Source organism: Phacochoerus africanus, chromosome 1 (assembly GCF_016906955.1).
Source record: "Phacochoerus africanus isolate WHEZ1 chromosome 1, ROS_Pafr_v1, whole genome shotgun sequence".
Taxonomy (NCBI): domain Eukaryota; kingdom Metazoa; phylum Chordata; class Mammalia; order Artiodactyla; family Suidae; genus Phacochoerus; species Phacochoerus africanus.
The window spans coordinates 219,824,774-219,837,297 of NC_062544.1; the positions used below are offsets into that span (position 1 = coordinate 219,824,774).

At 34.2% G+C, this 12,524-nt stretch overlaps 1 protein-coding gene across 1 annotated transcript in view; it reads right to left on the reverse strand.

The window, feature by feature from the left end:
• Positions 1 to 12,524, reverse strand: part of STXBP5L (syntaxin binding protein 5L) — a 325,555-nt gene that overhangs the window by 140,074 nt on the left and 172,957 nt on the right. The window contains 3 exon segments of the mRNA XM_047752829.1: positions 6,289 to 6,356; positions 7,280 to 7,427; positions 10,695 to 10,767. Coding sequence (XP_047608785.1) covers positions 6,289 to 6,356; positions 7,280 to 7,427; positions 10,695 to 10,767 — 289 coding nt within the window.

Consider the following 12,524-nt stretch of genomic DNA (forward strand, 5'->3'; position numbering starts at 1 on the left):
CTGGATCATATGGTAACTCTAGTTTTAGTTGTTAAAAGAAATTGCATACTGTTTTACATAGAGACCGCACTATTGCCACCAATAGTGTAAGAGGGCTCCTCTTTCCCCATACCCTCTCTAGCATATATTGTTTGTAGACTTTTGGATGATGGCCATTCTGACTGGTGTGAGGTGATATCTCATTGCAATTTGATTTGCATTTCTCTAGTAATTAGCAATATTGAGCATCTTTTCATGTCCCTTTTGTCTTTCAAGTGACTTCTTTGGATAAATGTCTATTTTAGATTTTCTTCAGTTTTTTGTTTATTGATATTTCCATTTGGTTCATAAATATTTTTCCTGACTTTCTCCATATCTTCCTTTAGTTCTTGAAGTATCTATAACCCAGTTTTAAAGCTTCTATCTAGTAGATATGCCATTAAGTCTTGTTCAGGGATTTTTCTGTTGGTTTATTATTTTCCTTTGAATAGGCCATAGTTTACTTTTTTTCTTTGTATGCCTTATTTTTATTTCATCATACTTTGGCTTCATCAAATATCTTTCTGTTAATATTTTTGTAATGTATTTATAATGAACCTTTCTGAGTCCATTTATATATTGGAAACATTTTTAAACAGCACTCAATTATTTAGATGTAAAGTTATAAAGTTAATTTTAGCAGGAGCATTTCAGTGCAAGTATAGTTAATGTAACATAAATGTATTCATATATTGTTTTTATCTATTGTATTTGGTGCTATTTATTAGTCCCTCTCAATGAAATGTGCTTCTTTTACATTTATTCTGTTTTCTTGAACATATTTTTCACTGTGGAAAAATTTATCTGACATAAAGTTAACTAACTTAATAATTTTAAAGTATACAATTCAGTGACATTTATTAATTCACAATATTATATCTCTATCAAGTACCAGAATATTTTTGTCACTCCAATAGTAAATTCAATATTTACTAAGCACCACTCCTCATTTTTTCCGCTACAAGTCTCTGTCAATCACTAAGCTACTACTACTGTCTCTAAGGATTTGCCTATTCTTGATATTTTATGTAAGTGGAATTATAAAATATATGGTCTTTTGCATGTGACTTCTTTCTTTCACATAGCGTGTTTTCACAGTTCATTCATGTTATATCATGTATCAGAACTCCCTTTTTTTTGGGGGGGGGGTGCGCCCATAGCATATGGAAGTTCCCAGGCCAGGGATCAAATCTGAGCCACAGGTACATCAACACCAAATCCTTAATCCACTGAGCTGGGCTGGGGATTGAAACTGCACAGCCACAGAGACAACAGCATATCCTTAACCTGCTGAGCCACAGTGAAACCTCAGAAATTCATTTTTTTAAGGCAGAATAATATTCATTGTATGACTATACATTTTATTCAACTGTTCATCAGTTGATGAGCATGTGAATTGTTTCCACCTTTTGGCTATTGTGAATAATGCTGCTACAAGCATTCATGTATAAGTCTTTGTTTAAATTACTACCTTAAATTATTTTGGGTATATGGCTAAAAGTGGAAGTGCTAGGTCATATGATAATTTGTTTAGCTTTTTAAGAAATTTCCAAATAATTTTACATATAAGCTGCATAATTTTACATTCCCACCAGCAATGTATACAGTTCCAATTTCTCCATGTCATTGTCAATATTTGTTATTTTCCTTTTCTAAAAAAATTTAGCCATCCTACTGGGTATGAAGGGGTATATATCATCGTAGTTTTGAGTTTCATTTGCCCAGTGACTGACGATATTGAGCATCTTTTCGTTAGCCATTGTATATCTTTTTTGAAAACATCTATACAAATTCTGTGCTCACTTTTTAAATTTTTTACTATTTTTTAATATATAAAAAATCATATTAAACACTTCCCCCCATCTTCCCATATGGATAATTGCAATAATTAGAAAGAAACTGGGGGAGACTGTAACATTATTGCATGTAAAATCTTAGTGAAAAAGTTCCCCTTTCCACCAGTCTTGACCTAAAACCAAGGTGGCTGCTTTTTTTTTTTTTTTTGTATAATGATTGTATCAATCTAATTTCACAGGATTTCCATCCCACAGCCCAAGCACATCCCCCCACCCCCCAAACTGTCTCCTCTGGAGACCATAAGTTTTTCAATGTCTGTGAGTCAGCATCTGCTCTGCAAAGAAATTCAGTCTGTCCTTTTTTCGGATTCCACATGTCAGTGAAAGCATTGGATGTTGGTGTCTCATTGTATGGCTGACTTCACTTAGCATGATAATTTCTAGGTCCATCCATTTGCTAAAAATGCTGGTATTTTGTTCTTTTTAATGGCTGAGTAATATTCCATTGTGTATATGTACCACTTCTTCTTTATCCACTCCTCTATCAATGGACATTTGGGTTGTTTCCATGTCTTGGCTATTGTAAATAGTGTTGCAGTGAACATCGGAGCACATGTGTCTTTTCGAGTCATGGTTTTCTCTGGATAGATGCCTAGGAGTGGGGTTGCTGGATCAAATGGTAGTTCTATGTTTAGTTTTCTGGGGAATCGCCATACTGCTTTCCACAGTGGTTGCACCAATTTACAATCTCACCAACAGTGTAATAGGGTTCCTTTTTCTCCACACCTTTTCCAGCACTTATTGTTTGTAGACTTTTTAATGGTGACCACTCTGGCTGGTGTAAGTTGACCATTCTGGCTGGTGTAAATCATCGTGGTTTTGATTTGCATTTCTCTAATAATGAGTGAAGTTGAACATCTTTTCATGTGTTTTTTGGCCATATGTATATCTTCTTTGGAGAACTGTCTGTTTAGATCTTCTGCCCATTTTTTGATGGGGTTGTTTGTTTTTTTTGGTATTGAGCAGTAGGAGGTGTTTATAAATTTTGGAGATTAATCCCTTGTCAGTTGATTCACTTGCAAAGATTTTCTCCCATTCTGTGGGTTGTCTTTTCATTTTGTTTAGGGTTTCCTTTGCTGTGCAGAAACTTTAAGATGACACAAATAGATGGAAAGATATACCATGCTCATGGATTGGAAGAGTCAATATTATCAAAATGACTATACCACCTAAGGCAATATACAGATTCAATGCAATCCCTATCAAATTACCAAGGACATTTTTCACAGAACTCAAACAAAGTATGTTAAAGTTTGTTTGGAAGCACAAAAGACCCAGAATAGCCAAAGACATCCTGAAAAAGAAAAATGGAGCTCGAGGAATCGGGTTCCTGGACTTCAGACTATACTACAAAGCAACAATCATCAAAAACATATGGTACTGGCACAAAGACAGAAGTATAGATCAGTGGAACAGGATAGAAAGCCCAGAATTAAACCCACACACCTACAGCCAACTAATCTATGACCAAGGAGGCAAGAACATACAATGGAGTAAGGACAGCTTGTTCAACAGGTGGTGCTGGGAAAACTGGACAGTCACATGGAAAAGAATGAAATTAGAACACTCCCTAGCACCATACACAAAAATAAACTCCAAATGGATTAAATACCTAGATATAAGACCAGACACTATAAAACTCTTAGAGAAGAACAGGCCAGACACTCTCTGACATAAACGACAGCAACATCTTCTCAGATCCACCTCTTAGAGTATTGACAATAAAAACAAAAATAAACAAATGGGACCTAATCTTAGCCCACTTTTAATTTTTTTTCTTTTGTCTTTTCTAGGGCTGCAGTCGTGGCATATGGAGGTTCCCAGGCTAGTGGTTTAATAGGAGCTGTAGCCACCTGCCTATGCCAGAGCCACAGCAATGCTGGATCCGAGCCACGTCTGCAACCTACACCACAGCTCATGGCAATGCCACGGCAATGCTGGATCCTTAACCCACTGAGTGAGGCCAGAAATGGAACCTGCAATCTCATGGTTTCTAGTCAGATTCGTTAACCACTGAGCCACGACGGTAATTCCTGCCCACTTTTAAAAAACTGATATGTTTGTCTTCTTGTTTTTGAGCTGTAAGATTTCTTTATACATTCTTTTTGTTTGTTTGTTTTTGTCTTTTGTCTTTTGTCTTTTTAGGGCCACACCTGTGGCATGTGGATTTTCCCAAGCTAGGGGTCTAATCGGGGCTACAGCTGTCGGCCTATGCCACAGCCACAGTAACAGCAAATCCAAGACACATCTGCAACCTACATCACAGGTCATGGCAATTTTGGATCCTTAACCCACTGAGTGAGGCCAGGGATCGAACCTGCAACTTCATGGCTCCTAGTCAGATTTGTTTCTGCTGCACCATGATGGGAACTTCTCTTTATATATTCTTGACACTAAACACTTATCAGAGATATGAGTTAAAATTTTTTCTCCCATTTATTGTTATCTTTTCACCTGATGGTAAAGACCATTTAATCTATTTTTTTTTTGTTGTTATTTATGTATTTTCCTTTTTCATCAGTACATTTATTAAACACATAACTGCATGTGGCCTGGGCTGTTAAAAGCTTAAGTACATAGCTAAAACTAGGAAAGCTGCAACCCCTTTTTCATGTTTGCAGCACAGCTATTACTCAGAGTTAGGTCAATCCTATGGCCTTCAAAGAAGGGGTAAATATCCCAGAGCAAGATTCTACTGAACTGAAATGGAGCCAGGAGTGAGGGCATGAGCCACTCTTTCAAGGAAGTGATCTCACAGCCCATTCTTCCTGGTGTCCAAGCTCTTTTGCTCTGAAGACAGATAGGGAGCTTAAAAAGCTCCCTGCTGGCTCTGGTGAAGCATCTAGGTGATAGGAAAGAAAGCCATGGTGAGTCTGAGGAAGGGAGTCAGGAGTTTCTTTTTATTAACGTTTTATGAATTCTTTTTCTTAACCTTTTATGTTTAAGAACTTTTTTTTTTTTTGCACTTCCTTTATTTCCTGCAAATTCTCCTGCTGCTTGAGCGGCCATGCCAGTAATCCAGCATCCATTTTGGATAATTTCTGTGCTTTTGGTATAATATCTAAGAGCCTTGTCACAATCAATACTAGTGTTTAGTAGTCAGAAATTTGACTGTGATGTGTCTTGTAGACTTCTTGTGTTCACTCTGCTTCATGCTAGGTTCATGTCTTTTGCCAAATTTGGGGACTTTTTAGCCATTAATTCCTTATGAACTGTTTCAGCCCTGTTCTTTTTCTTTTCTCCCTCCTCACTGGACTTCCACTGACACCAAAGGGGGAGGGTGTGTGGCTCCTCATTACTGCTGGGCAGTGGTGGGAATTCTGGCTCCCCACATGATCTCTGTCAGGTAATGAGTTTCATTACCACCCAGCCGAGTTAAAAATCCCATCTCCTTATTCAGCCTTTTGTTTCAGAGTCAGTTTCTGGACACTCCCCTCATGGGCAAGTGAGGCACCTTGTTATAGACCAATGAAAATCCGGGCTTCCCAGTCAACCTTTGATGAAATAGATTGGGATGGGGCTGTAGTTTTTTTTTTTTTTTTCCCTGTGGTGGTTAACTATAGTAGAAAGATTATTTTCTAAAAATTTTTTGTTTTGTTGGCTGCCCTTTTGCTCATTTTTTGGCTAGAGAGAGATAGCTTTTGTTGGGCTTTTTAGGTCTGTGCCCGTTGGTAGTTCCAAGTTGCCAGCTTCTTCAGCTGCAATTCTGGGATATATGAGGCAAAAAGAAAAGCTAGGAAACGTACCACTATGTCATTCCTTAGGTCTCTGGAGCTCTAGCCAGTATGACCTTTCTTTTCCAGTCATATTATGTTTGTTTAATATATAATGTCCAAGTTTTTCAGCTGTATGTAGTGAGAACAGGGAAAAGTATGTCTATTCCATATCTCATAAGCCAAACCCCTTATTATCTTTTAAATCTCATCTTTATCTGTGCTATGTTTCTATTTTCATTCCTACTATTAGAGCATGAAGTGGGTGGCTACAGGAAGTAGTAACATTTCTGGTACTATAAGTTCTGAAGCATACTTCAACTAACCACCTGATGGGGATACAAAGTACTGACTCCTGGATTTGGATGGAATCAAGAGATACTGGTAAGGGCCTTTCTAAGGCTAATAATCTATATGACTTATACAGAAATTCTTCCTTGACTAGACTCTTATGATTTTTCAAGAGAATCATGATTTTGACTTTCTTCTGCTCTTATAATCTATACTTATTTTCATTATATATCTGTATTTTCAATAGTTTTTTATTTCTTTTATAAAGTTTATAATCTGTGGATATAAACTGTCTTATATTTTTATTTAAACTGTCAGCATCCCTAGAACACAATTATGAGAAAGTGTTAAAATTCAATGAAATATTTTTGTTGAGAAATTGATAAATTCACAAATCACAACCCACTTACCCAGTAATAATAATTTCTGGATATGTTTGTGTGCCAAGGTTCCAAGCTCCTCCACTTATTGGCCACTCCTAAACAAATTATAGGAAAAATTTATGTCTTAGTTTTTAAATTTAAATTACAGAAATTTAAAATAAAAATACTTTAAGTAATGGTAAAATTTTCACTTAAAGTAAATAGCTCTTAAGCAATAAAGAATGAAATATGTAGCTATCTTTTAATTATTTCATTGAACAATTCCAAATGCACAATTCCATATTCTTTAAAAATACAGATTTTAACAAATATTACCATTCATATAAAAAATTCAAAGTATCTTTAATCATACAAATACAGTCTTTCTAAACTTTCCACATAGTCTATGTATCACCAAATTGTTGTGGTGTCATTTAACACTAAATACTATGTAAATTGTGCCTCCTACAGTTGTCCATCCCAACAGTCCTGTGCAAATAATAGAAATCACAACAAGGGGGTATAACAATTGTAAGTATTTGAATCCTGTAGTGAAATATAAGAAAATGAAATCTTAGAAAGTTATTAAACAAGCGACGTTTGATAATTATATCTTATTAAACATTTCATCAATGGATAGATAGAAATAATTAACTAGAGAGAGAGTTGATTTCTTGGATTTCTTAAAACATAATCCTTCACATAAAATAATTAGAATGAACACCTTATAATTCAAATATATATTATTTTAAATATATACTCAGTATATAAATATACATGATAGATAAGTATATCTTATTACATAATTGTATACCTGTTATATCAGAAATTTATAGTCATGTATATTTAAAGCTATGTGGCATTTAGGAAATTTGAATTTCAAAAATTATGTCTTTTATAAGTGCTAGCTTATAATTTCAAAAGAATTTAGTTCAAGTCTCCTTTTACAGAAAGTTAGAAAATAAAAAATAGAAAAAAGTATGATCACATGATATGAATACAAATATATGAAAAGTTATTTCTAGTTAGTTTTTTTTACCTTATTACTGTATCCTTGTTTTTTATGCTTGACTCCTATGGAGTAGAGCACTAGAATCAAATCTGGTGGGCAATCAGCGAAGTATGCTGTGCATGTAACTGGTGATTCATGAATATCCATGGGATATGGATTTTCAAAGATTGGAAAGCTAACAGATGAAGATAATATATTAGTGTCATTTTGCAATGATATTAAAATAAAATAAATTTTATAAAACAAATCCTAAAATCTTAATTATACATTTCACTTAACCCCTTTTTTAAGCATCATAAAACAATGATCACATGAATAAGAATTCTCTTTTAAAAGTATTTATGTATGAAATGTAATATGAATACTGGTAGAATTTTACTTGAGTGAATTCATTTTCTTTTCTGTAATTCCAAAATTCCACAGTGAGATCACTTTACTAATATGGACAGACTAAATTACATTGAACTGAAAATATGCAGCAAGTTGACTTTTATCTCAACAAGGTACTTCACAATTTTATCTAAATATTTATATAATATACTTGTAAGTATTAAAATATTTTAATAAATTTTACAGTGTTTCCAAGTGAGGTAATATGTAGGCAGGTATTTTGATTTTGTTTTTTTATAGGGAGAAACTGAAAGATGTGTGTGCTATGTGGGTTTATCTGTGGTTATATATGTTTAAGATCATTTTCCATGTAAACTAGAGAACATAGTGGGAATGCAGCCTTATGGATATAGTATATTTCATATCCTTAAGCCTACTATCATTTTAAAAAGGGATATCAGTTCAGAAGCAAATTAAGAATTCTTAGAGCCACAATATATTATGCAGGCACTGTGATAGAGGGAACTGAGTATTATTCTATGATGCATCTGTTCTAGGTCTGTGTGATCATACTACTTCTGATACAATACTCTTTTGGTAGGGGGGAAGGGGACTATTAAAATTAATTTTTTCCATATTATAGGATAATTAGAAACTTAAACTCCAGAAAGAGTATGGTGTGTGTCTGTGTATGTGTCTATGTGTTGACAGGGGTTGTCTTCCCTCTAATCTGAAATGGTTTTCTGGATAGGAACAATAGTATATGCAAAATCATATGGAAAGGAGAAAGTCATATTTAATAAATAGCAAGTAGGTTAAACTTAATAGATCAGAGGTTCTCTGTTTCAGAAAAGAAATTATCAACATTTCTGATATTAAAGAATTAGATGTAATATTAAAGAATTAGGTCTGGTTAGATCAGACCTACAACCTGGGATTTGATAATATCAAGAGGTTACAATGATAGACACATGAGAAGGCGAACGTCATGAAAATGTTTGGGGAAAATCATTTCATTATATTGGTAACAAGTAGAAAAAATATATTTGAGAAAGAAATAATAACTTAAAATGTGTTATAGAAATTTACACATAAAAGTGTAAATTGGTTGTTGTAGACATGTAAACAAGGATAGAAATCCTTTAAACCAAGAAGAGGAAATCTGTAAGCCCTAATGCTTGCTTTCATATAGAGGATTAAGTGGAAAAGAAGGAAATAAGGAATAGACTAGTTTGAAAAGCTGCAATTTAATTGTTAACATTAAACATGGCTAAAAGGTAACTGGAGGGAAAGAGAGCACATTCAGCTTCCAACACATTAAACTTCTTGTAATAGACAATGAAGTGGGAATGTCACATAGTTTTTAAAACATGGTGCTGAAGAAAGAAAAATGTTAGATAAAAACTTAGAAACAAAATGTCAACTCACATGCTTATATAAGGTAATGAAAAGCATAAGGATTAATTTATAATTTTAATGTATAAAATTAGTAGCTTTTATATATTATTTATCATAATAAAAGAATACATACTAAAGAATGTAAGTATTAAAGGTAAAGTATAGTGGGCCTTAGAGGAGGTTAGACAATTAGAAAAGGTATGAAGAACCAACATATGACATGGAAAGAAGAGTTGAGTACCAATGAGATCAGAAGAGTACATTTTAACAAAACCTATGTTAGAACTTTGAGGAAGAGGCATAAATCCACACATGTACACAAAATTTAATCAAATAATGTTGATAAATAGAGCATCCAGGCAGAATTCAGTTATTCTTATGGCCCCACATCTTATTCCTTTACAAAATACTGAAATATTACATGCTTCGAATTATCACAGAGAAGAATTTTGGCTCTTACATTCACAATCTACATTGAAAGTAAATCTCAGACTGTACTTTATTCAACAAAAATGTATTAAGAACCTACTTCATGTGGAGACAAAGGCCCTCCTTCATGAGGCCTATAATCTAGTAGGGAGACAATCTTTAAAACATTAACTAATGGAAATTTCCATCTATGTCAAAGCTATGAAGGAGAGAGACAGGGCTAAGAGAGCCCTTAAAAGGATATTTGACCAAATTATACAGATAAGATTTTTTTAATGAGGAAATTATATCTGAGTTGAGGTTCTTATAAATGTTAATAAGGAGAGGAGTTCCCGTCGTGGCGCAGTGGTTAACGAATCCAACTAGGAACCATGAGGTTGCGGGTTTGATCCCTGCCCTTGCTCAATGGGTTAACGATCCAGCATTGCCATGAGCTGTGGTGTAGGTCACAGACGCGGCTCGGATCCTGAATTGCTGTGGTCTGGTGTAGGCCGGCTGCTACAGCTCCAATTGGACCCCTAGCCTGGGAACCTCCATATGCCGCGGGAGCGGACCAAGAAATGGCAAAAAGACAAAAAATAAATAAATAAATGTTAATAAGGAGAAAAAGGAAGTTGTGATTATTCCATGAAGAGTGAGAGAATGCGCAAAAGCTCTATAAATATAAGGGGTTTAAAAAGATCAGTGGGTCTAGAGCATAGGATGAGAGAAAATGAGTTTCATGACTACCATCACTGATAATGAAAGTGTGTAGCAGGAAGACAGTGTTTATCAATTTCAAGTCCACTTTTATTGTCCATGTGAAGTAGTTGAGAGCACTACTCTAAGAGCAATATTTTATATTTGCTTCCACTGCCCACAACATAATGAAGAAGAAAAGAAAGTAAAAGAAAGCCTCTATCTTCTCTGCCCTCGAGATACTACTCTTCTGTATTGTCTGTCACAGTAGTCAAATTCTACAAGTTTTTGTAATAATTATTTTGGCTTACGGAAAGAGCAGAAATGTCATTTACTTTATGTGTTCTGTGTTTCCAGATGTATCCTTTAGAACCTTAGGTGTTGCCTTAAAATTATCTCACTATTTTCTCAGTATCTCCTTATCTCTCCTGGTTTAGTTTTCATTATTGAACAAAATTACATTTATGTCATTCTAGCAAAAAATATTCTACATAAAGAATATTTACCATCTAAAGAATTCTAATGGCAATTCTATAATGTCCTCTTATATTTTAATTGCAATAGACTTTAAAAACAGTTAATGATAATCTGTACATGGCTAACTTACTTGCTTTGTGTCAGGTCAACTACAATGAGATCTTTCTCCAGAAGTACTGCAACGGCATAGGGTTCTTGAAATTCTACAAGTAGAACAGAAAAAATGGAAAAATTTTCATATTTACCATTTTATAAAATCACCAAACATGTATTTCCTTTATCTTCCATATAAGAAAACCAAAATATGGGCCAAAGTAAGATGTAACAAAGAGCACTTTAAAAAATACATAGTGTTTCACAAACTTAATGTTTAAAACCATTATAGGAATGAGGACAAGTGAAAAGGTGCATAGCATAGAGTTAATAATCATGAGGTAGTGTTAGTAGTAGATTATTTGAAGAGAGCAAGTCTGTCATATCCATCTCACATTTATCTTAGTCTTCCATAACTTTCCATTTGGATCTGATTTCATGCCTCCCAAGAAGTATACTAAGAAAATAGTTCTGCTTTGCTCAGCTATAATACATATTCACCTCCCTATGACAGCGACACTTTTTTTTTTCATTCTGCCACTGTCTAATTTATTCTTTTTACTCAAAGAGTTTTATCGCATGTATAGTTTTACAACAATCATTACAACCAAATTTTATAGCATTTCCATCCCAAACCCCCAGGGCACCCTCCCCCCTCCCCAGACAGCAACACATTTATACTTAAAAAAATTGCTTTCAATTTAATGTGATTTAACAGGTACTTAAAAACTGTCTACTGTGTGCCCAAGAGTATATACCTCAAAAAAGCATAGAGTCTGAGGACAGCTTAGGATTTTCAAGTTCTTAAAATTCAATTCTCCCTTTCTCCATCCCTCCCTGCCTTAGTTATGTTCCAGAAACTTTTCTAAGAACAAAGAATATATGGGGAATAAGATTGACAAGTTTCTTGTTCCTATAAAGTTTACATTCTAGGCATATCTACAAAAAAGTAAACAAATAAAATTAATTCAGAAAGTAATGTGAACTATGAAAAATAACAAGGGTAATAGTATAAGAAATGATGTGTGGTTGGTGGGAAGGGGCTAATATAGTGGTCAGGGAAGAACTAATAAATAATAAAGGAAAGCTACAGTTACAGTATTTACAACAACATTTTACATATATATTATGTGATTCTCAGTAGTTAGAGCAAGTATTATCACTTTTCCATTTCACAGAGAAAACTGAAGTCTAAAGAGGTTATGAGATTGGCAAAGGTTACAAAGACTAGTAAGTAATACAGCTGAATCTTTAACCCATGCTGTTTTCATTTTATCAGCAATTTCTAGTGGCTACTTTAAAAAGTATTTAATCCCAAACTCAACAATCACTTGGCAGGAATTTTGTATTCAAGTCTTAGATGGACAACTAGAATAGAAGGCCTTCACAGTCCTTCCAGTCTTCAGAAGCTCTAGGACCTACTCATATTTATTTTTATAAGTCATAGGCTATGAGAGGAGAAACTAGAAACAAAAACCAACCAAACAAACAAACAAAAAAAACCCAAACTGAGAAAAAGCCTGCCCTTGTTTAGGTGTATATCTATACAACAGTATACAGTCTTCATACTATTTGCTACTCAAACTTTTCTCAGATAGGTGTTTCCCCCCATGTCCCTTATCTCTTGGAGCTGTTTTAAGTTTTTCAACATTATTTCAATACTTTGGTGGGGGGTTTGGGGGTTTGGGGTGGTTGGATTTGTTTTTTAATTTGAAGAATACTACTAGTTTCTTCTTTGTCTTCTCACTCCTCTCTAGGGATCTCATTGGTCGGGAAGCAAAAATTGCTACAAAAATAAAATAGCTGAGATATTAGCATAAAATAAGCAAAAAGTCATAAATAAATCATTATTTTAGCTAGTTACATC